This window comes from Neoarius graeffei, chromosome 16 (assembly GCF_027579695.1).
Source record: "Neoarius graeffei isolate fNeoGra1 chromosome 16, fNeoGra1.pri, whole genome shotgun sequence".
Lineage (NCBI taxonomy): Eukaryota > Metazoa > Chordata > Actinopteri > Siluriformes > Ariidae > Neoarius > Neoarius graeffei.
In genome coordinates this window covers 7,049,517-7,070,178 of record NC_083584.1, presented here as the reverse complement: position 1 = coordinate 7,070,178, position 20,662 = coordinate 7,049,517, and the positions used below count along the sequence as shown (strand labels likewise).

General features: G+C 42.3%; 1 protein-coding gene across 7 annotated transcripts in view; it reads left to right on the top strand.

Moving 5' to 3' along the window:
• LOC132900380 (NACHT, LRR and PYD domains-containing protein 12-like) overlaps nucleotides 1-20,662 on the top strand; it is a 71,236-nt gene that overhangs the window by 26,579 nt on the left and 23,995 nt on the right. For all 7 annotated transcript variants that reach the window (XR_009656777.1, XM_060942438.1, XM_060942441.1 and 4 more), the window contains one exon: nucleotides 4,532-4,705. Coding sequence is in view for 6 of the 7 variants with exons in the window: in XM_060942438.1 (XP_060798421.1) it covers nucleotides 4,532-4,705 (174 nt within the window). In the remaining variant the exon portion in view is untranslated. The remainder of the gene's footprint in view (nucleotides 1-4,531; nucleotides 4,706-20,662) is intronic.

Below are 20,662 nucleotides of genomic sequence, written 5' to 3'. Positions count from 1 at the left end.
AGATCCCTGTTCTTTAAATAAAACAGGGTGCCCACTCACACCTGATTGTCATCCCATTGATTGAAAACACCTGACTCTAATTTCACCTTCAAATTAACTGCTAATCCTAGAGGTTCACATACTTTTGCCACTCACAGATATGTAATATTGGATCATTTCCCTCAATAAATAAATGACCAAGTATAATATTTTTGTGTCATTTGTTTAACTGGGTTCTCTTTATCTACTTTTAGGACTTGTGTGAAAATCTGATGATGTTTTAGGTCAGGGATGGGCAACTTGCATGATAAAGAGGGCCACAATTTTTCACCATCAGAGGGCCACATGACTGTGCACTTCAACTAATCAGATATGAGAGAAGTTACAAAAGAATTTTAAATAAGAACAAAATATTTGTATATTCTTATGTCTGTATGTTTATTGAACCAACATCTCATCTCATCTCATTATCTCTAGCCGCTTTATCCTGTTCTACAGGGTCGCAGGCAAGCTGGAGCCTATCCCAGCTGACTACGGGCGAAAGGCGGGGTACACCCTGGACAAGTCGCCAGGTCATCACAGGGCTGACACATAGACACAGACAACCATTCACACTCACATTCACACCTACGGTCAATTTAGAGTCACCAGTTAACCTAACCTGCATGTCTTTGGACTGTGGGGGAAACCGGAGCACCCAGAGGAAACCCACGCGGACACGGGGAGAACATGCAAACTCCGCACAGAAAGGCCCTCGCCGGCCATGGGGCTCGAACCCAGGACCTTCTTGCTGTGAGGCGACAGCGCTAACCACTACACCACCGTGCCGCCTTGAACCAACATATATTTATTTAATATTTTCCACATGGTTGTCTGTGTCTATGTGTCAGCCCTGTGATGACCCGGCGACTTGTCCAGGGTGTACCCCGCCTTTCGCCCGTAGTCAGCTGGGATAGGCTCCAGCTTGCCTGCGACCCTGTAGAACAGGATAAAGCAGCTAGAGATAATGAGATGAGATTTTCCACACTGAAATGCATTTTTAACATAATGCTCATCTTGTTAAACAACAAACACAAGTTTGTTTTAAAAGAAACAAAGTGCAAAGGGCTCACATTCAATGAGGCACAAAACTAAAAAAAACAGCGGCCCAACATTAAGTGCAACTTAATGAGATGCTTGTGGTTTTGCCTGCTTGCTCACAATAGACTGGATATCAATGTCAATCTTTGTGCATCCAATCCGCATCAAATGAAAAAGAGCATCATCTGCGAGTCTGTTCTTCTCTTTTGACTTAATGTGCTTCATTGTTGAAAAGCTGCTCTCACAAAATAAGTGCTCCCAAACATGCTGGCCATTGATGGAGCAAAATCTCTGAGGAGTGGAAAACGTGCCTCTGGTAGCAGTCTCCAAAATGAAATTCCCCTCTCATTGCGCTTTGCTTGAAAATACGGATCTGACTGCAACTCGCAGAGTTCGAGCTGCAGTTCTGATGGTTGCTCACTGACAGCAGCAGAGACGGGGTCCGTGAATAGCGCAATTCGTGGTTTCATCACATGAAAATCTTGGAAACGATCGTTAAACTGCTCCTGCAATTTTTCGATGTCAGCCCGATACTTCTGAAGTAGTTTCTCGCACCTGGGGTTATCTTTTCGCATCTCCTCACAAGCGGGAAAGTGTGCCAAATTTGGACGATGGGAAGAAAATCCTTCTATGAACAGGTTGAGTTTACGCTGGAATGCGGTTATGTGTGCATACAGATCGCAAACAGTTTGGTCTCTCCCCTGCAAGTGTGTGTTAAGGTGGTTGAGATGCGAGGTGATGTCTGTCAGAAAGGCCATGTCGCAAATAAACTGTGTGTGTCTGAGTTTTCTGCAGTAGGTGCTTGTATCACCACTAATACTGTTCTCCAAGAACACTGGTAGTTCAGAGCAAGGCCGGATTAACTATATGGGCCTGCGGCACAGTGCCCAGGGGCACTAACCACTCACAGCCAGTAGGGGGGCACCACATGACAGAAACTTTAAAAATATTTTTCGTGAATGTTTGTACACTTAAAATGGTTATACACTTGACATTGTTAAATAGTCATATATAATTCATTATGAACACTAATTTCATAAGAACAACAACAATAATCATAATTCTGAGCAAGAGTGGCCTATGTGACCATTAACCCGCTTTCCTCAACCTGTTAGTTGAGCCAGTCCACCTACGGTGAAATGTATAAATTTTTTAAAAACCACGGTAGAAATGAAAAATGGACAGACATCAATTGAGTGGTTGTGCGAAGAGAAAATAAAAAAAAGAGAAAGACTCCAGGCGTGTAGCTGCAATTAAAAATTTTCCCGTGTTAGATCGTTTTTTTATAAAAACATCGACAACTGCTGTCACTACCAGCGCTGAAGCCGAAGGGTGGTGGTGGTGGGGGGGGGGGGCACTTGAGGTATAGCGCCCAGGGGCACCGCATTGGCTTAATACGGCACTGGTTCAGAGCTCAGCGCAAAAAAACGCTCCAGACACTTCCCTTGACTCATCCATCTGATCTCAGTGTGCATTTGTAAATCCCCATACGCGGCGTCCACTTCATCCAAAAAGGCAATGAACCTCCTGTGACAAAGGGACCTGTCCCCCCCCAATGAGATTTGTTACTTTGGTCACTAAATCCATAACGTGGCTAAAGTTCAGTGTCTTCATGCAGAGCGCTTCCTGGAGAGATAAAATGCATGGCATGTTAAAAAAAATATTTTTGTCCTGCCATGTCAAACTCAGGCCTACATCTCAGTTAATATGAGGCTACTCACCTGATGTACGATACAGTGCAGTATAGGGCAGTTTACCCCGCTCTGTCGGAGGAGCCCTGCGAAACCTCTGTGTCTTCCTTGCATCGCAGGTGCGCCATCCGTAACAACAGTTGACAGCTTGTCAAAGCCACCATATCCACTTGCAACACTGTCAACGGCGTTGAATATATCGGTGCCCTTAGTCGTATCATGCAGAGAAACCAATTGTAATAGCTCCTCGTGCACTTCAAATGAACTGTCAATAGTTCTCGTAAAAATCAGTAGCTGGCTAACATCCATCACATCTGTACTCTCATCCAAAGCCAAAGAGAAGTACTTGCAGTCATGCATGACTTTTCTCAGCTTAATTTCGACATGATCGTGAATGTCAAAAATTCTGCGCGTCACTGTGCGTCGGGACAAAGAGACAGTATCAAAGTGTTTAACCATCTTATCGTCACCAAAAGCTTTAGCCATTTCCACGGTGCACACCTTGACAATTTCCCCATCTGACAATGGCTTCTTTGCTTTGGCAAGCTCAAGTGAAACAGCATAAGAGGCTTTGAGTGCTGATTCCTGTGTAGTTGTGGCTCTGAAAAGTTGCTGTTGTTGGTTTACTTTTGATTTGAGGTCAGCTACGACAGCGGCCCTTGCAGCTCCAGTGTACTGCTCATATTTAACTTTGTGCAAAGTGTTGTAGTGGCGACTTAAGTTGAAATCTTTCATGACTGCTATGGTTTCTAAGCAAACCAGACACATGGGTTTGCCTTTGAATTCTATGAAGAGATAATCTGCTTCCCATTTTGACTGAAAGGTATGGTTTTCTTGATCGAGTTTTCTTTTTTTTTTTTGCACTGCTAGTAGCCATGGATCTCTTGTCTCTCTTCCTTGCTGAAGGGAGTAAGGCCCAGGGCCCCGATATTGTTTGCATAGGAAGCGCCCTCTATCGGTCAACAGTGCAATTACAACAGTGTAAAAAAAAAAGGCCGCAGTTAATTTTTTTTTCCCCTGATAATTAATAAATGATCTACTGGCCGCACTGAGTAAGGAGGCGGGCCGCATGCGGCCCGCGGGCCGCCAGTTGCCCATCCCTGTTTTAGGTCATATTTATGCAAAAATATAGAACATTCTAAAGGGTTCACAAACTTTCAAGCACCACAGTATTTCTGTATTCAGTGTTTGTAGTAGGATAAACAGATCAGGGTTGAGTTTCCCAAAAGCACAAACATCATTGTATAACCCCTTTCGACAAAAGGGAAAATGCTATGGAACTTCATGTGTAGAATTGTACACATTCTGTCCGAAGGGGAGCGAGCATCACTTTGAATTCTCTCTCTCTTTCTCTGACACACACACACACACACACACACACACACACACACACACACACACACACACACACACACACACACACAGGGCTTCATTTATCAATCTTTTAGTCAAGTGGTGTGTAAGTACTCGTCGAAGCCAAATTGAACTAAACATTTCTGACAGAAAGGCTGATTTTCTTTGTAAGTTTGTGCTTAAGTTGATCACCCATAATGTGTGAAGTGTGTTCCTGGCACAACTGATTTGCATGTAGTGTCGCCCACCCACACAAACACACACACATTTCTATAAGTCGCTCTGGATAAGGGCATCGGCTAAATGCTGTCAGCATAATAACAATAAGTAATTTAAACTCCACAGTATATTCCAGATATAAAAGTGCAGTAATCCATGCAAATTATATAAACTGAGAGAGTGAAGAGTGTGTCATTGTCTCTCTGCAGGTTGCGTTATTGTGGAATCTCAGATGAAGGCTGTGCTGCTCTGACTTCAGCTCTGAGATCAAACCCCTCACACCTGAGAGAACTGGATCTGTCTGGGAATAAACTCAGAGACTCAGGAGTGAAGCGTCTCTCTGCTGTACTGGAGAATCCTCACTGTAAACTGGAGACACTGGGGTAAGATCATCTCTCTGAGAGTCACATGACCCAATCCTTGCGAAGACATATTTAGCTACATCATTTTGGATTGTACATGACTTAAAGCAAACACGATTTTTTTTTTTTTTTTTTTTGTGAGCCCAGATTTTTTTTTCTTTTTCTGGTGGTGAATTGAGACAAACTGTGAGAGAGAGAGAGAGAGAGAGAGAGAAAGAGAGAGAATTTGAATTGAATTTTCAAGATCCCTTTATTACAATCTTAAAAAAACCATCAAGATCAACTTGGCACTGTATTCAAAATGTAAAAGAAAAAAAGTTAAAAGTCTATTTTAAAAAAAATGTGCAATCTGTAGCTTGTCATTTTCAACCGCACACATCACACTTTTGTAGCACCATATTTCCTCAAATACATCAAGCATCTTCATAGATTTATAAAAATAAAAATCAATCAAAATACGACATCTTACAAGAGTAGAAAACACCATCAAGAGATCAACATTTAAATCCTGTTCAACTTTCCTTTTACGACTTACATATATCGCTATTTTTGCTTGCCCAAGCAGAAAGTTTCAGAGCTGACATTTAAAGTGAAATGTTTAAAACATATGTTTAAATATGTTTAAAACATATTTAAAACCAAAAATGAAAATCTCCACAGAAAAACTTTCATTGAACTTAAAGAAAAGTGTCTGCAATATAGCAAATAGAGGTCTTAACCTCTGACAGTGCATAAAAGCATGGAATACAGTCTCCCTTAAAGAACAAAAAGGGCACCCTTGATCCACACCTGGATTCAATACAGAAATGAAGGCATTCACTGCTATAGCACCATGCAGAATACGCCATTGTAGATCCCCAGCTTTTTTAGTTAGTGGTGACTTGTACAGAGCTCGCCATTGTGGTTTGACATTATTTCCAACCTGCAAAACCTCGTGCCAGGGTGTATCCACCCTCTTGTCCAGAGACCTTTTATTTAGAGATAGAACACACAGTTTATCCAAAGATTTACCAGTTGCAGCTATAGGGACCAGAAAAACTAAACTATCAGTATGTAGGTAGCCAGAGCATTTTTCAACATAGTTACTGGGAGACCAAATAGTCTCCCAGTGGCCAGATTTGGTCTCCTAGTCAATGCCAATAAAGGGGGAAGAAGAGAGAAAGTTCAGGAAAAACAGCAGAATAAAATGGAATAAAAGTTAAGTAAAGTTTAAGACATGCAAAGACTGTAAAAGTTAAGTAAAGTTTAAAACATGTAAAGATGATGATATTTATCAATTAGCAGAAAGCATCTGAAAATAGCTTGGTCTTTAATCTAGATTTGAAGCTGCGAACAGCAGGAGCATTTTTGATGTCCTCTATTAGTTGGTTCCATAGCTGTACTGCATAGTAGCTAAAAGCTGCTTCACAACACTTTGTTTAAACAACAGGTTTTACCAGTAAATTTTGCTGCTGCGATCTGGTAGATCTGATTGGGTTAGGCTGCTGCAACATATCAGAGAGGTAATTGGTCCCTGTACCATTTAGAGATTTGTACACCAGCAGCAATGCTTTAAAGTCAATTCTGTAGCTTACTGGAAGCCAGTGAAGGGACCTTAGAATTGGAGTAATGTGCTCTGTTCTTTTTGTTCGTGTGAGAACCCTCGCCGCTGCATTTTGAACCAGCTGAAGTTGTTTGATAGTCTTTTTTGGCAGGCCTGTGAAAAGGCCATTGCAGTAATCAACCCTACTAGAGATGAAGGCATGTATAAGTTTTTCCAGATCATTTTTTGACATAAGTCCTCTTAGTTTGTAAATGTTTTTTAGGTGATAAAATGACGATTTAGTGATTGCTTTCATGTGACTGTCAAAGTTTAGCTTGCTGTCAATGAAAACACCAAGATTTTTAACCATATCTTTTGTTTTAATCCCCTTTGTGTCAAGAATAGTGGTAATCCTGAGTCTTTCATCTTTTTTCCCAAATATAATTATTTCTGTTTTATCTGTGTTCAGCTGAAGAAAATTTTGTGACATCCAGTTGTTGATTTGGTCGATACACTGGTAGAGACATTCAAGGGGGGCATAATCATTAGGTGATAGAGCAAAATAAATTTGGGTGTCATCTGCATAGCAGTGATACAAAATTGAGTTGTTCTTGATAATTTGTCCAAGTGGGAGCCTATAAAGGTTGAATAATAATGGTCCAAGGATCGACCCCTGGGGGACACCACAGGTCAAGGACATTGATGTTGAGGTACGATTTCCCATGGTAACAAAGAAGCTTCTATCTTTTAAGTATGATTTTAACCAATTGATAACTTTACCAGTCAACCCAACCCAGTGTTCAAGTCAATATAGCAGTATGTTGTGATCAACAGTATCAAAAGCTGCACTGAGGTCCAGTAACACCAGGACCGATGTTTTGCCTGCATCAGTATTAAGACGTATGCCATTTATAACTTTAATCAGCACTGTTTCAGTGCTATGATTGGCACGAAATCCTGACTAAAAGTTATCAAAACAGCTGTTTGATATCAAGAAGGCAGTTAATTGATTGAAGACAATTTTTTCAAGGATTTTCCCGATGAATGGTAGATTTGATATTGGCCTGTAGTTGTTCAATACTGAAGCATCCAGATTATTCTTTTTAAGTAGGGGCTTTACAACAGCTTTTTTCAGGGACGCAGGAAAAATGCCAGTCTCTAGGGATGTATTTATGATCTGAAGCACATCTGTAATTATAAGGTGAAGAACAGACTTAAAAAAGTTGGTGGGCAGAATGTCCAATTCAGATGTTGAGGAACTGAGATTTTGTACAGTTTTTTCAAGAGTCTCATAATCAGACAAAATTCTGACATTGAGTTGAAATTGTCTGTCTGTGTCACTGGTGATTGCAGCTTTTCAGTTATTTGCAACTGAGATATATTATGAGCAATATTCTGCCGTATTTTATCAATTTTACCTTTGAAGAAGGATGCAAACTCATTGCCTTTATTAACTGAAATTTCATAATTATATTTACAAAGCATCTCTTTATGGATTTGATAATGGATGTGAAGTTTAGATTTGTGCCATTTTCTTTCAGTCTTCCTACATTCTCTCTTTAGCAGTTTAACAGCTGGGTATTGCTTCCATGGTGCTTTCTGCTTGTCATTGACTCTTTTGATTTTGAATGGAGCAATATCATCCATAATTTGGGTCATATTTAAATTAAAAATTTCCAGTCAGTCATCTACAGAGTCTGACATTTTAGTTGAGATCCGAGAGAGAGCTTGCTCAAAGAGAACACGTGTTGTCGTTTATGACTCTCCTACCCATAGTCGTTGAGCTGTTCTGAATGTGAGGGGACATAGAAACATCAGAGAAAACAGAAATGATCAGATAAGGCCAGGTCAACAACAGTAGTAGAAACAATAAGACCCTTTGTGATAACGAGGTCAAGGGTATGACCACGAGAGTGGGTCGGCCCCTGTACATGTTGTACTAGGTTGAAGTTGTCAATAAGTGCAAGTAGTTCTCTGGCATAAGTGTTTTCAGGATTATCTACATGCAAGTTAAAATCCCCAGATATAATAAGACAGTCAAACTCTAAGCAAATGACTGACAACAGTTCACCAAACTCTTCCAGAAAAACTTTGGCTGAATGTCTCGGAGGCCTGTAAATAGTTAATAACAATATGTTAGGAGAGCATGTAACAAGTGCACATACGTAAGTGTTCAAAGGATGTAAAATCACCAAGTGAGGACTGTTTACATTGAAAAGAGGCTTTGAATATATTTGCGATCCCTCCACCTTTCCCATGTCGGGTAGCACTCATGAAATTAAAATTTTGGGGGGCTGCTTCAATAAGGGTGGTAGCAGTCTTTGCTTGATCCAGCCATGTTTCAGTTAGAAGCAAAAAATCAAGATTGTGTTTGCAAATAAGATCATTAATTAAAAATGACTTGTTTGAAAGTGATCTAACGTTATGAAGAGCTAGCTTTACAGAAAGTCTAGAAGTAATATCCGCTTGGGCGCACTGTTGTTTTGAAACAGGAAGGAGACTAGACTGGTTTACCCCCTGGGTTAAATATGCTCTATGTTTTCTATTTCTTATCAACACAGGAATAGAGAATGGCATACTGTAGGCATACTGGGTCCCAGCCTGTTTTCAAAACTACACCCAATGCAGGGACCCACAGCACATCATACAAGACTCTCTGTATGTTCCATGAGGTTGGGAGGGGGAAGGATTGGAGATGTTATGTATTTTTTAGATGGTGAAAAAGATTGGTAGCCAGCTGAAAGTCCTGGGCGAACACAGTTCAGTCTGTTGGTTGATTTTCGATGAACTGGGTACACTGCTTGTCGTGAATGATTTGGGCTGGAAAAAGAGAGTGCAGCCATTGGCAGCAATCTCTGCATACTTTTAGGGAAATCCATGCAGGGGGGAGATGGAGATGGTACAACAAAGTCAGAAGAGTGAGACTGAGATTGGGACTTTGGTGAGGTCTTTGTGAGTGTCTCCATGACTGTCTCTGTGGTGACTGTCTCCCTGACAGTCTCTGTGATACTTGCATGGGGTCGAGATGTGGATGATGCAGCCTTGGCATGATTGTCTTTGGTCAGGTCCTCAATCTGGATGGGCGATGCAGATATCTGTGGCTGCCCATTGTTAACAACATGCTCACATTCTCCATGTGATTGTTGATGTCCTTGGCAGTCTGCCCCAGATGGTTCTTGGCAGTCTGCCCCAGATGGCTGTGTGTCCTTGTTGAAGCATCTCTGCTGTGCTTGCATGGATGGTTGTTTTGACTTTGCAGAGGTATTGTTGATATCTTTAACTGGGTCAGTCTGTGAGCACTTATCAGCAGTTCTGCTCAATGTTGGCTGAGAAAAGAATGCATGCTGGAGAGAGAGACTGTAGTGATCAGCTAAAACTTTGGTCCCAATCCGGCTGAGTTCAGTGCTACGTATTTGGCTTGAAGAATTCTCCACGATTCCAGAAAAGGTTAAAATTGTCTATGAAGTTCATACCAAATAAAAAACAAGTTTTTCCAAGCCAGGTGTTAAAACTGAAGAGCCTAGTAAATGCAAAGCTTCCCCTTGCAGGGAGTGGGCCACTGATAAAAGATTGTATTCCAGTCTTATAGAGATCAGAAAAAAGTTTTCTGAAATCATCTTGGACAAACAGCTGTTCTCTGAAAACATCATTTGCTCCCACATGCACAACAATACGTTTGATAGTTTTATGCTCGGACATGAGTTTCAAAATGCTGTCTTTGGTGTCAGAGATGGATGTGTATGGAAGGCAGCAAATAATCATCCCATGTCCTTTTAAATGTCTTACAGTGGAATCACCAAGAACAAGGGTTGTGGGATCAGGTGGTATTATGAGCTGCTTTTTGCCTCTTCCCACAGCTCTTCGGTTGTGGTGCGATCTCTTTCTATGATGCGCTTGTCTGCCTGAAAATTCCGCTTCCACATCCCTGAGGCATTCAAATTTGTTCTGAAGCCTTATGGGCTGTGGATTTTCCATAGGATTGTAAATCCTATTGTAGTTTGTAGACCTGGCTCTATTTCTAATAACATGGCTGTGGAGCATGGGTTGCATAGTATCAGAACGAACTGGTTTTGAGGTAATTCCTCTTCTGTTTTTATTTTTGGGCCTGCCACCCATCGTGTGCCAGTTTTCTGTACTCACGTTTTGCTCTGTTAGATCGATGTATTCATCCACTCGATCTGCAATGCCATCGGCCTGTCAGGGTGCAATCTCTGCATTCTCAGCCACTGTTTCTGTACTCCTTTCCTGAGATATCGCTCTTAGTTCGTCTGTCTTTGGCAGGGCATCGATCTTTGATTCCAGGATAGAAATCCTCTGTTCTAGTTCTGTGCATTTTCTACAGGATCTCCTGGATTTTTTGCCTCCTGGCATTTTGTTTTAAAAGCTAACTTATCTTGTAAAGGTGAAAAATAAAATGAAGAAATAGTGGAAATTAAGTGAAAAAGTAAAATAAAATAAAGATCAAGCAGGAGTAAAGCAGGAGCAAAGCAAAGAAGCGTCCTACTTGCTTGAGTAGGCGGAGCAAAGGAGAGGCTCAATAGCCATACTATACAGCATACCCGACAAGGGACATCCTTGACAGACACCTCTGTATACTTTAAAAGGAGCACACAAGTCACCATTAACTTTGAGGATACTTTCAATGTCACAATACAATACTTTAATCATACAAATAAAATTTGGGCTGAAACCAAAGGCTGATAAAGTGTTCCACAAATAACTATGCTCAACCCTATCAAAAGCTTTTTCTTGATCAATTGAAATCACACCAAAATCAAGACTAAAAGAATTGCCAATATAAAAAACATCTCTAATGAAGGAAATATTATTATGAATCAGTCTGCCTGGCACACAGTAGGTCTGGTCAGGGTGGACTACCTGCTCCAAAACCTCCCCCAGTCTAATTGCTAAAACTTTAGAAAGCAGTTTATATTCAGAACAGAGGACTGACACCGGCCTCCATGATCTTATGTCTGTCAGGTCTCCCTTTTTTGGCAGCAAAGTGAGCACTGCTCTATGGCAGCTCAGTGGCAGCTTCCCCTTGGCAATACTGTCTCTCAGAACAGCAAGCACATCTGTGCCCAACTCTGGCCAAAAGGACTTATAAAAGTCTACTGGCAGGCCATGTACTCCAGGTGCTTTACCACTCTCCATACTCTGGAGGGCTCTCTCCAGCTCCTCTAGGGTCAACACCCTTCCAAGGGCTGTATTTGCCTCTTCAGATACCTTAGGTAGATCACAAAGGAAAGCTTTGTCAGTCGCCTGATCTTGTGGAATATCACACTTGTACAGCTCCTTATAGAAATTGTCTGCTCTCTCACGTATTCCTGTAGGATCAGATAAAAATTTTCCCATCCTCAGACCTCAAAGCATGAATGAACTTCCTCTGGCTATTCTTTATCTCCAAGTTAAAAAAACAATTTTGATGGTACAGCCATCAACTCCACACTTTGAAAGCGGGACCTGACCAGAGCTCCCTGTGCCCTTAACCCTAAAAAATCAGCCAATGTTTTCTTCTTTGTTTTGAGAATTTCAGTGGATGCCTGATTACCAATTTGTTCTGCCAGATTTTGAAGTTCAATTTTTTCCTCCTCGAGTTTTCTCATTGAAAGTGTTATGCTCTTTGTGACATTGGCCATATACTCTTGACAGAGTTGTTTTACTTGAACTTTAGCACAATCCCACCATTTCTGCAAAGACTTGTAACAAGATTTTGTGGTTCTAAATTCCTTCCAGAAAAAAAGGAAGACTTCTCTGAAATGACCATCAGCCAACAAATTTGTGTTAAAGTGTCAGTAGGCACTTTTTGGTTTTACAGATTCTAAATATAAAGAACAGAAAACCAAACTGTGATCTGAAAAGCCAACTAGAATAATAGAACAATTCCTGAATAGACTAAGCTGATGTTTGAAACCATAAAATCTGTCAAGTCTTGCCAAAGACAAAGAATTATTATATGAGTGTACCCAGGTATATTGCTTCTGCCCACCATGAAAGTTTCTCCAAATATCACTAAGATCATTGGAATTCATAATCTCTCCAAGTCATCTACGAGAGGGCATGTGTGGCTCCCCATGATTTCTGTCAATATTTTGTGCAGTACAATTGAAATCTCCTCCAAGGATTACAATATCTTCAGAACAACAATTACCTATAACATTTCCTAAAGTATTTAAAAACAGCATACTGTCTGTTGCCAGTGTAGGAGCATAAATGCAAATAAACACAAAAAGACAATTCTGAAACTGGGCTCTGACTTTTAAAAGTCTACCCTTTATAATTTCATCAACATGGTAGGTGATAGGAATAAAGGACTTAGAAAACAAAACTGCAACCCTACAACTATTAAATGTACCATGACTCAGAATAGACAGACCGTCAAACTCCTGAGCCCAATCGGCTGCATTAGTCACATCACTGAGTTTCTTGCGCAAAAAGGACTTCAAATTTGTTCTGTCTAATTGTTTCAAAAACAGCAACTCTCTTACTTCTTTCTCTAGTGCCATTTATATTTAATGAAGCAACACGAATCTCACCCATCATTAGAAAGAAAAATGTGGAAAAGGTGTTTAACATTAAACATCTTTGGCATTCAATAAAACATTGAGTTTTGTAAGAATTTTCCTGAGACGATAGCCCTCTTGATCAGTGAAGCTACCCTCACGCATAAATGTTTGTGCTTTCATCATAAACTGCTCAATATCAGGAAAATGTTCGTCAACCCAGACCTGCCTAGAATGCTTTGTATCCTTAAGGAATTTCTTTATATCCTCCACTCTGTAATTGCGAGTGCGATAGCCGCTTAGTCGGGGTGGCACGGTGGTGTAGTAGTTAGCGCTGTCGCCTCACAGCAAGAAGGTCCGGGTTCGAGCCCCGTGGCCGGCGAGGGCCTTTCTGTGTGGAGTTTGCATGTTCTCCCCGTGTCCGCGTGGGTTTCCTCCGGGTGCTCCGGTTTCCCCCACAGTCCAAAGACATGCAGGTTAGGTTAACTGGTGACTCTAAATTGACCGTAGGTGTGAATGGTTGTCTGTGTCTATGTGTCAGCCCTGTGATGACCTGGCGACTTGTCTAGGGTGTACCCCGCCTTTCGCCCGTAGTCAGCTGGGATAGGCTCCAGCTTGCCTGTGACCCTGTAGAACAGGATAAAGCGGCTACAGATAATGAGATGAGATGAGATAGCCGCTTAGTCACAAGCTGCAGGTTATGCTACAGTCAGAAAGATTGTTCTCACTCTCATTATCACTCAGGTCAATAAGAGCCTGTTCGCCTTTTTTTTGCTCTTTTTAGGGCGCTTTCTTTTTCCTTTATTTGACAGTACTTTAAAAACATTATCGCCCTCAGTCAATACAGAGGTTCCCATGTCTTCCGCACAGGTGGGAACCTCCTCACCATTAGTGGCCTCATCACTGCTACCCTGACACTGCTGAGAATCAGTGATAATCTCCCCCAAAGGTGTGGAAAGACCCTCCCCATCAGTAGATTTATCATTGTGGTTCTCTGCATGCGCTTGGTCAGACCCATGCCCTGCATTTTGCTCTTGAGGGGAATGTGTGTCAGGAGTTTCACTCACAGGCCCACTAACACAAGCAGCTGCCTCCCCCTCAGTAGTTGCACTCATGTTATTTTCGTTAGATGCTCCCTCTGCCACATCACCCCTAGATCCATTACTATTTTCCTTGTTTCCAATATTGTTCGCGTCATCCATTTTGTCAGGGCACATATGTACAAGATGCCCCATTTGTCCACAACCAAAGCATTTCATAATGCAAGTTTTTGCATAAATCACATAATTAAAGTTGTCCACAGTCACATTCATTGTCAAGTCCAATTCATCTTTGTTATCTTTAAGGATCATATACACGAAATGCCTGAAGGACACTATATGTTTCAAGAAAGGGGATTTACTCACAATCGGAATTTTCTTAATTGTTGAGACCAATTTGCCATAGCGCGACAGTATTTGTCCTAGGACTTCATCAGAAATGAATGGGGGGACATTTAGAAAGAGGGACAACAGGAGTAAAAACGCCATTTATCACCACACCCTTCTCAATCAGCTGATTAGCAAGCTCGATTGATTTTAAAAACAAAACAATCACATTATTCATGCGAGACGCTGACATGATATTCTCATGACCAACAACTTCACTGGCAGCCAAATTCCAATCCTCTACACTGGCTGTCGATGCTGCTTTAACAGCATGACGCCGAGTCAGTTTATCAAAAACCCCTGCCATGGTTCCAGCACAAAGACTGGAGGCAGTCGCTTTAGGGGAAACCCCCTGTTTATTACCTGAAAATAAACTCAAACAAAGCTTTTTAGAAGCTCAGCAGAAAGTGAAAGAAAGAAAGAAAGAAAGAAAGTGAAAAATAAGGATTTAAACAGAACACTCGTTCCCGGCACAGCGGCCACAGCTTCACACTCACTCACCACGCCCCGGCTCCGCCCACTCACTCAGTCCATACGCACACAGAGAGAGGATGACTTTTAAAAATTTGTAGATCCAAGTGTTTGTCCAGTGTTTGCTCAGGATGTAGGAGTGTACTGACTCCACACTGACATGTCCAGTCTCTCAATGTCCATGACACAGAGTTTTCAGTACAGTCTCATGTGTGGAAACAGAAAAGACAGTGAAAAATCCAGAACACCAGAAAGAGGACCAGATAGAGCGTGTCCACAACTAACTGAGAAGAGTCTTTCATCCCACTGATGTCCATTTCCTGAGTTGAAATGTTCTTCATGGTGACAGCACCTTCAGGTTCTCTTTCTTGGTGATGTGTTGTGCTGATTTCATGAACTTGGTGTCAGAACATGGTGTCAGAAGTGATATCAGAAGAAAGTTAGGCTGTTAGAGACTAAAAGCCGGTGTGAGTCAAGTTTAGTGCATGAGGTTTTTTTTTTTTTTCACGGAGCGATACACTTCAGGCTATGGCAGGAAGCCCGCAAAGTGGCAGCTTGAGTCAGTTTCAAGTCTCCCCACCAGAGAAGTTCGTGTTCAATGCAGATGAATGGACAAAGTGGATAAAGCACTTTGAAAGATTTCGCATTGCATCCGGATTGCAGACACAAGCAGACGAGAATCAGGTGAATGTGCTTATCTGCACCATGGGAGAGGAGGCAGAGGATATACTGGTTTCCCTACACCTCAGCCTGGAGGAGGCAAGTGAGTATGACATGGTGAAAAGAAAGTTGGATGCTCATTTCATGGCCTGCAGAAATGTCATCTTTGAGAGAGCAAAGTTTAATCAGCGGCAGCAAGAAATGAGCTAGTTGGCAGACAGCTTCCATACTGCACTGCATTGCCTTGTGGAGCACTGTGGATATGGAGCTTGACATGATGAAATGGTGAAAGACAGATTTGTTGTGGGTTTGAGAGATAAACACTTATCAGAACAGTTACAAGTGGACCCTGAACTGACGCTAGAGAAAGCAGTTACCAGAGCTCAATAAAGCGAGCAGGTTAAGAAGCAACACGAAATGTTAAAGACTAACTTTAAAGCAGACATATCCAACACACAGCTTGACAGCGTGCACGTGGTGATGCGCGGCCAAACCAAACCAACCCAGATAGCAAATGATGTTATTTCATTGTTGATATTTGGTCAAGATGGTTGATTTACAGTTATAGTTAAACACTGATGGTGGATCAACCATTAATCAACCACTGATAAAATAAGTTGAAAAAATGTGTTCGAATCAATGTAATGGTTGAAGGAAACATTTGATCAATGTTGAATATATGTTGATTTTGTTGTCATCATACACTGCACCACTGGACAGGAGCCTGGGTGCACTCTGGGTGAGACCATTTTGTGGGAGGGGGGTTTCCTATATTTCATTGAATTTCATTTATTTAATTTAGAATTTTAATAGAGCACAAGGAACTATGAAGAATAGATTATTATTTATGGTTATGTGCAAATCTTGTGTGTGCAACATGTAAGGAAAAAACAAACAGAAAAACAAACATCTCCATTTTCTACCGTACCGGCCGCTATTTGGAATGGTCCAAATAACCGTCTCTCAGAAGAACTTTCAGAAGAGCTCGAGCTCCATTGACGACGAGACTATATTTGGTAACTCCAGGCTGCATCCGGGTGGCACAGTGGTGTAGTGGTTAGCACTGTCGCCTCACAGCAAGAAGGTCCTGGGTTCGAGCCCAGCGGCTGACAAGGGCCTTTCTGTGTGCAGTTTGCATGCTGTTCGCATGGGTTTCCTCTGGGTGCTCCCCCAGATAGCAAAAATCAGTTGAATCAACATTGAAATAGCATTTGGCAGAAAACATTGAAATAATGTTGAAATGATATTGAAAGTGTCCCCTTGAATTTGGGTTGAATCAATGTTGAATTTTCAACCCTATCAGCATTGAATCAATAGTGATTCAACCATCATCTAAATAGAAATTTCTATTTAGATGATGGTTGAATCACTAGTGATTCAATGCTGATAGGGTTGAAAATTCAACGTTGATTCAACCCAAATTCAAGGGGACACTTTCAATATCATTTCAACATTATTTCAATGTTTTCTGCCAAACGCTATTTCAGTGTTGATTCAACTGATTTTTGCTATCTGGGAAACCAAACCACAATACAGACAGACAGGCAAGAAAGCACCGCAGGACAGACAAATACAATGCAAAAGATGTGAAGATGCAAAAGGACAGCTGGCAACAATGCCCAGCAAGAGAAGCAGTGTGTAATCACTGCAGAAAACAGGGACATTATACGAGAGTGTGCAGGACAAAAACTGAATGAAGTGAGTGTTGCTACTGAAACAGAGGATTATGATGATGAAGTTGCATTCTTGGGCTTACTGTCAGCTGATGCAAAGGCTCGGGCAGGGTGAGAATATGCACTGACCACACTGAGCTGAATAAATCAGTGATGAGAGAGAAACACCCACTTCCCTCAGTCAAACACACCTTAGGGCAACTTGCTGGAGACAAATTGTTTTAAAAATTGGATGCCAACACTGGATTTTGGCAGATTCCACTGTCCAAGGAGTCTTCCCTGCTAACCGCCTTCATTACCCCATTCGGGCAGTACTGTTACAACCATTGGTGCTTTGGAAACTCATCAGCACCAGAACACTTCCAGAAACATGTCATGCATTCTGGAGGGTCTAGATGGTGTTCTGTGTCAGATGGATGATGTGCTCATCTGGGGAGCCACACAGAGTGAGCACAATGCGAGACTGCATAGGGCACTATCACGTCTGTAGGAAGTGGAAGTAGCACTCAGTGACAAGTGTGAGTTCTCAAAAAGCAGGATAAAATTCCTGGGGCAGGTCATTGAGGCATTGGGGTCAGCATAGACCATGATAAGGTGAATGCTGTCAGAGCCATAAAAGAGCCAAACAACATCAGCAAGGTGAGATGCTTTCTGGGGATGACAAACCATCTAGGGAAGTTCCTGCCTCACTTGGCAGAGAAAATGTATCCTCTCGGAGACCTACTGAAAAAGTCCAACATGTGGACCTGGGGGCCACAGCAGCAGCAGGCTTTTGATAGCATCAAAGCAGAACTGACATCACCTCCAGGGCTGCCACTGTATGACCTGAATGTTGAGACAATGGTCTCTGCTGATTTGTCCTCATTCGGGTTGGGCACCATACTTCTCCAGCAGCAGGCAGACACAGGATGGAAACCAGTGGCATATGCTTCGAGAGCCCTCAGCAGTACTGAACAGCAATACACCCAGATCAAGGAGGAGGCACTCGCCTCAACATGGGCCTGTGAGAGGTTTGCTGAGTTCCTCATTGGGAAAAGATTCCATATTAAAACCGACCACAAGCCTCTAGTTCCCCTACTGGGCTCCAAGAGCTTGGATGAACTCCCACCATGCATGCAGCATCTGTGCATGAGACGAATGTGGTTCTTGTATACAATCTCATATGTGGCCGGGAAAAATATCGTATCTGCAGATGTGCTATCCAGAGCTCCTGTCAGCAACACAGCAGAGGGTCTGCAAGAGGAGGAAATCAACCTGTATGTTGATCCTGTCATTGCAAGCCTGCCAGCTACAGAAAAAAGACTCCAAGAAATATGGAAACATCAGGACAACAACACCATTCTCCAGCAACTGAAGAAATTCTCTGTGGTGGGATGGCAGATAAGTTCTCTATTGAAAGAGTGTTCCAGCCCCATCTGCCATTCTCAGGTGAGCTCACGGTCAACAATGGTCTGCTACTCTATGGCAGCAGGATAGTAATTCCAACATCACTCAGAGCAGACATGTTGTCCAAGCTGCATGAGGACCACCTGGGAATAATCAAATGCAGGGAGAGAGCTAAATGCTCGGTGTGGTGGTCAGGCCTCAGCAGAGAGCTGACAAAAATGATAGAGAACTGTGACACATATGCCCACAAGAGAACAAATCTCAGAGAAATGATACTACCAACAGAGTTCCCATCAAGGCCATGGTCCACTGTAGGAGCAGATTTGTTTCAGACAGGAAACAAGCATTACTTGGTCATTGTGGACTATTTCTCAAGATACTTTGAAATGGCCAGACTAACATTCATGACATCAGAAGCATCTACTTAGATCAAAAGGTGCAGGCTATCTGCCGGTACCTCATATAGTGAAGGCTACATCAGGGGGCAAAACCTTTTTTTACAAAGCCCCATAGTTATGGAACAGCCTTCCAAATAGTGTTCGGGAATCAGACACAGTCTCAGTGTTTAAGTCTAGGCTGAAGACATATCTGTTTAGCCAAGCCTTTTGTTAATGGTGTTTATGAAGTAAAGGAGTAGATCTGGAGGGTCCTCAGACATAGTGTTTTGGTAAACTGGGATGTATGGATGCCATCAGTTCCCCACTCACTTGCTCACTTGAGTTTGTTGATGGTGTAGTGGCTGGCTGCTTTATGTCCCAGGGCTCCCTCATGCCTGTGTTATCTTCTGGCTCTCTCCTTTTAGTTATGCTGTCATAGTTAGTTTTGCCAGAGTCCCTGCTTGTACTCCGCACAAAATGTATATGATACCTACTTATTCAGGTGACATTGGGCATACCTCACAACCTGTGTTTTCTCTCTCTTCCCCCCCCAATCTGTCCCTCTGAGTTACATGTCAATCCTGGGATCAAGGTGCTGACCTCTTCTGCTCCTCGGACCTGCCTGATCCATCCTGATGCCCTATGTCTGGTTGGAGTCTCATAACATCACTCCTGTGGAGAATGGCCCTATATGGACAGTTGAAAGTCACACTTGGAAGACACTCTGGACACTTACAGGAATGTTTTTGTGGCTGAGGACTACAGTTGGCTTGCTAACTTTGGGACTGCAGATGTCATGAACAGTTTTGCACTTGTTTCCATGAATGAAGAGTTATAACATCAACAAAACTGACTTCATGTTAAAACTGTTAATGTTATAGTCATGTTGTCTGTTGTTGTCCAGGTGAGGATTGGTTCCCTTTTGGGTCTGGTTCCTCTCGAGGTTTCTTCCTCGTGTCATCTGGGGAAGTTTTTCCTTGCCACCATCGCCACAGGCTTGATCATTGGGGATAGATTAGGGATAAAATTGGCTCATGTCTTGGGTCATTCAGATTCTGTAAAGCTGCTTTTGGACAATGTCTATTGTTAAAAGCGCCATACAAACAAACTTGACTTGACTTGACTCGAAGCAGTGACCGAGCACTTCAAGTCTGTCTTTGCATGTCATGGGATACCAAAAGAAGTGTGCTCTGACAATGGGCCACAGTTTGCATCTGAGCCCTTCAGAAAGTTTGCACAGGATTGGAGCTTCAAACATGTGACATCCAGTCCCCATTTCCCACAGAGCAATGGGGAGGCTGAGTGTGCTGTAAGGACAATTAAAAGTCTTCTCAAGAAATCCAGTGATCCTTACCTAGCCCTCTTGGTCTACTGCACTGCACCACTGGTGAATGGATGCAGTCCCACAGAACTCCTCATGGGGAGGAGAATAAGAACAACTGTTCCTCTCATTCCATCCCAACTCAAACCAAGATGTGCAGACATGGAAAAACTGAAAACAAAAGAACAGAGATACAGACAAAAACAGCAACAAAACTATGACTGCAGACACTGAGCATATGACTTGCCACACCTGCAACCTGGAGATCAGGTGTGGGTCAAAGATATGCTCAAAAGAGGCACAGTTTTGTCTACAGCAGATACGCCAAGGTCCTACGTCATCGAGATGCCTAGGGGCACCTTGCAAAGAAACAGATACCACCTCTCACCAACCCCTGGAGCACCTGAAACACTGACTAACTTACCTGAGGCAACACCTGAAAATACTGCAGTGACTACTTCTGTCACACCTGAGGTCCAGCAAGATGGCAGTCAGCAGACTCCAGTGTGTGAGAGACACTTTCCTCCCAGAATCAGGGCACCTCCAGTGTACCTGAAAGACTTTCTTTATTCATAGACTTAGCAGCTGCGTGAGCTATGGGGCAGAATAATTCCTACACTCAGTTGGAGGGTTTTGGT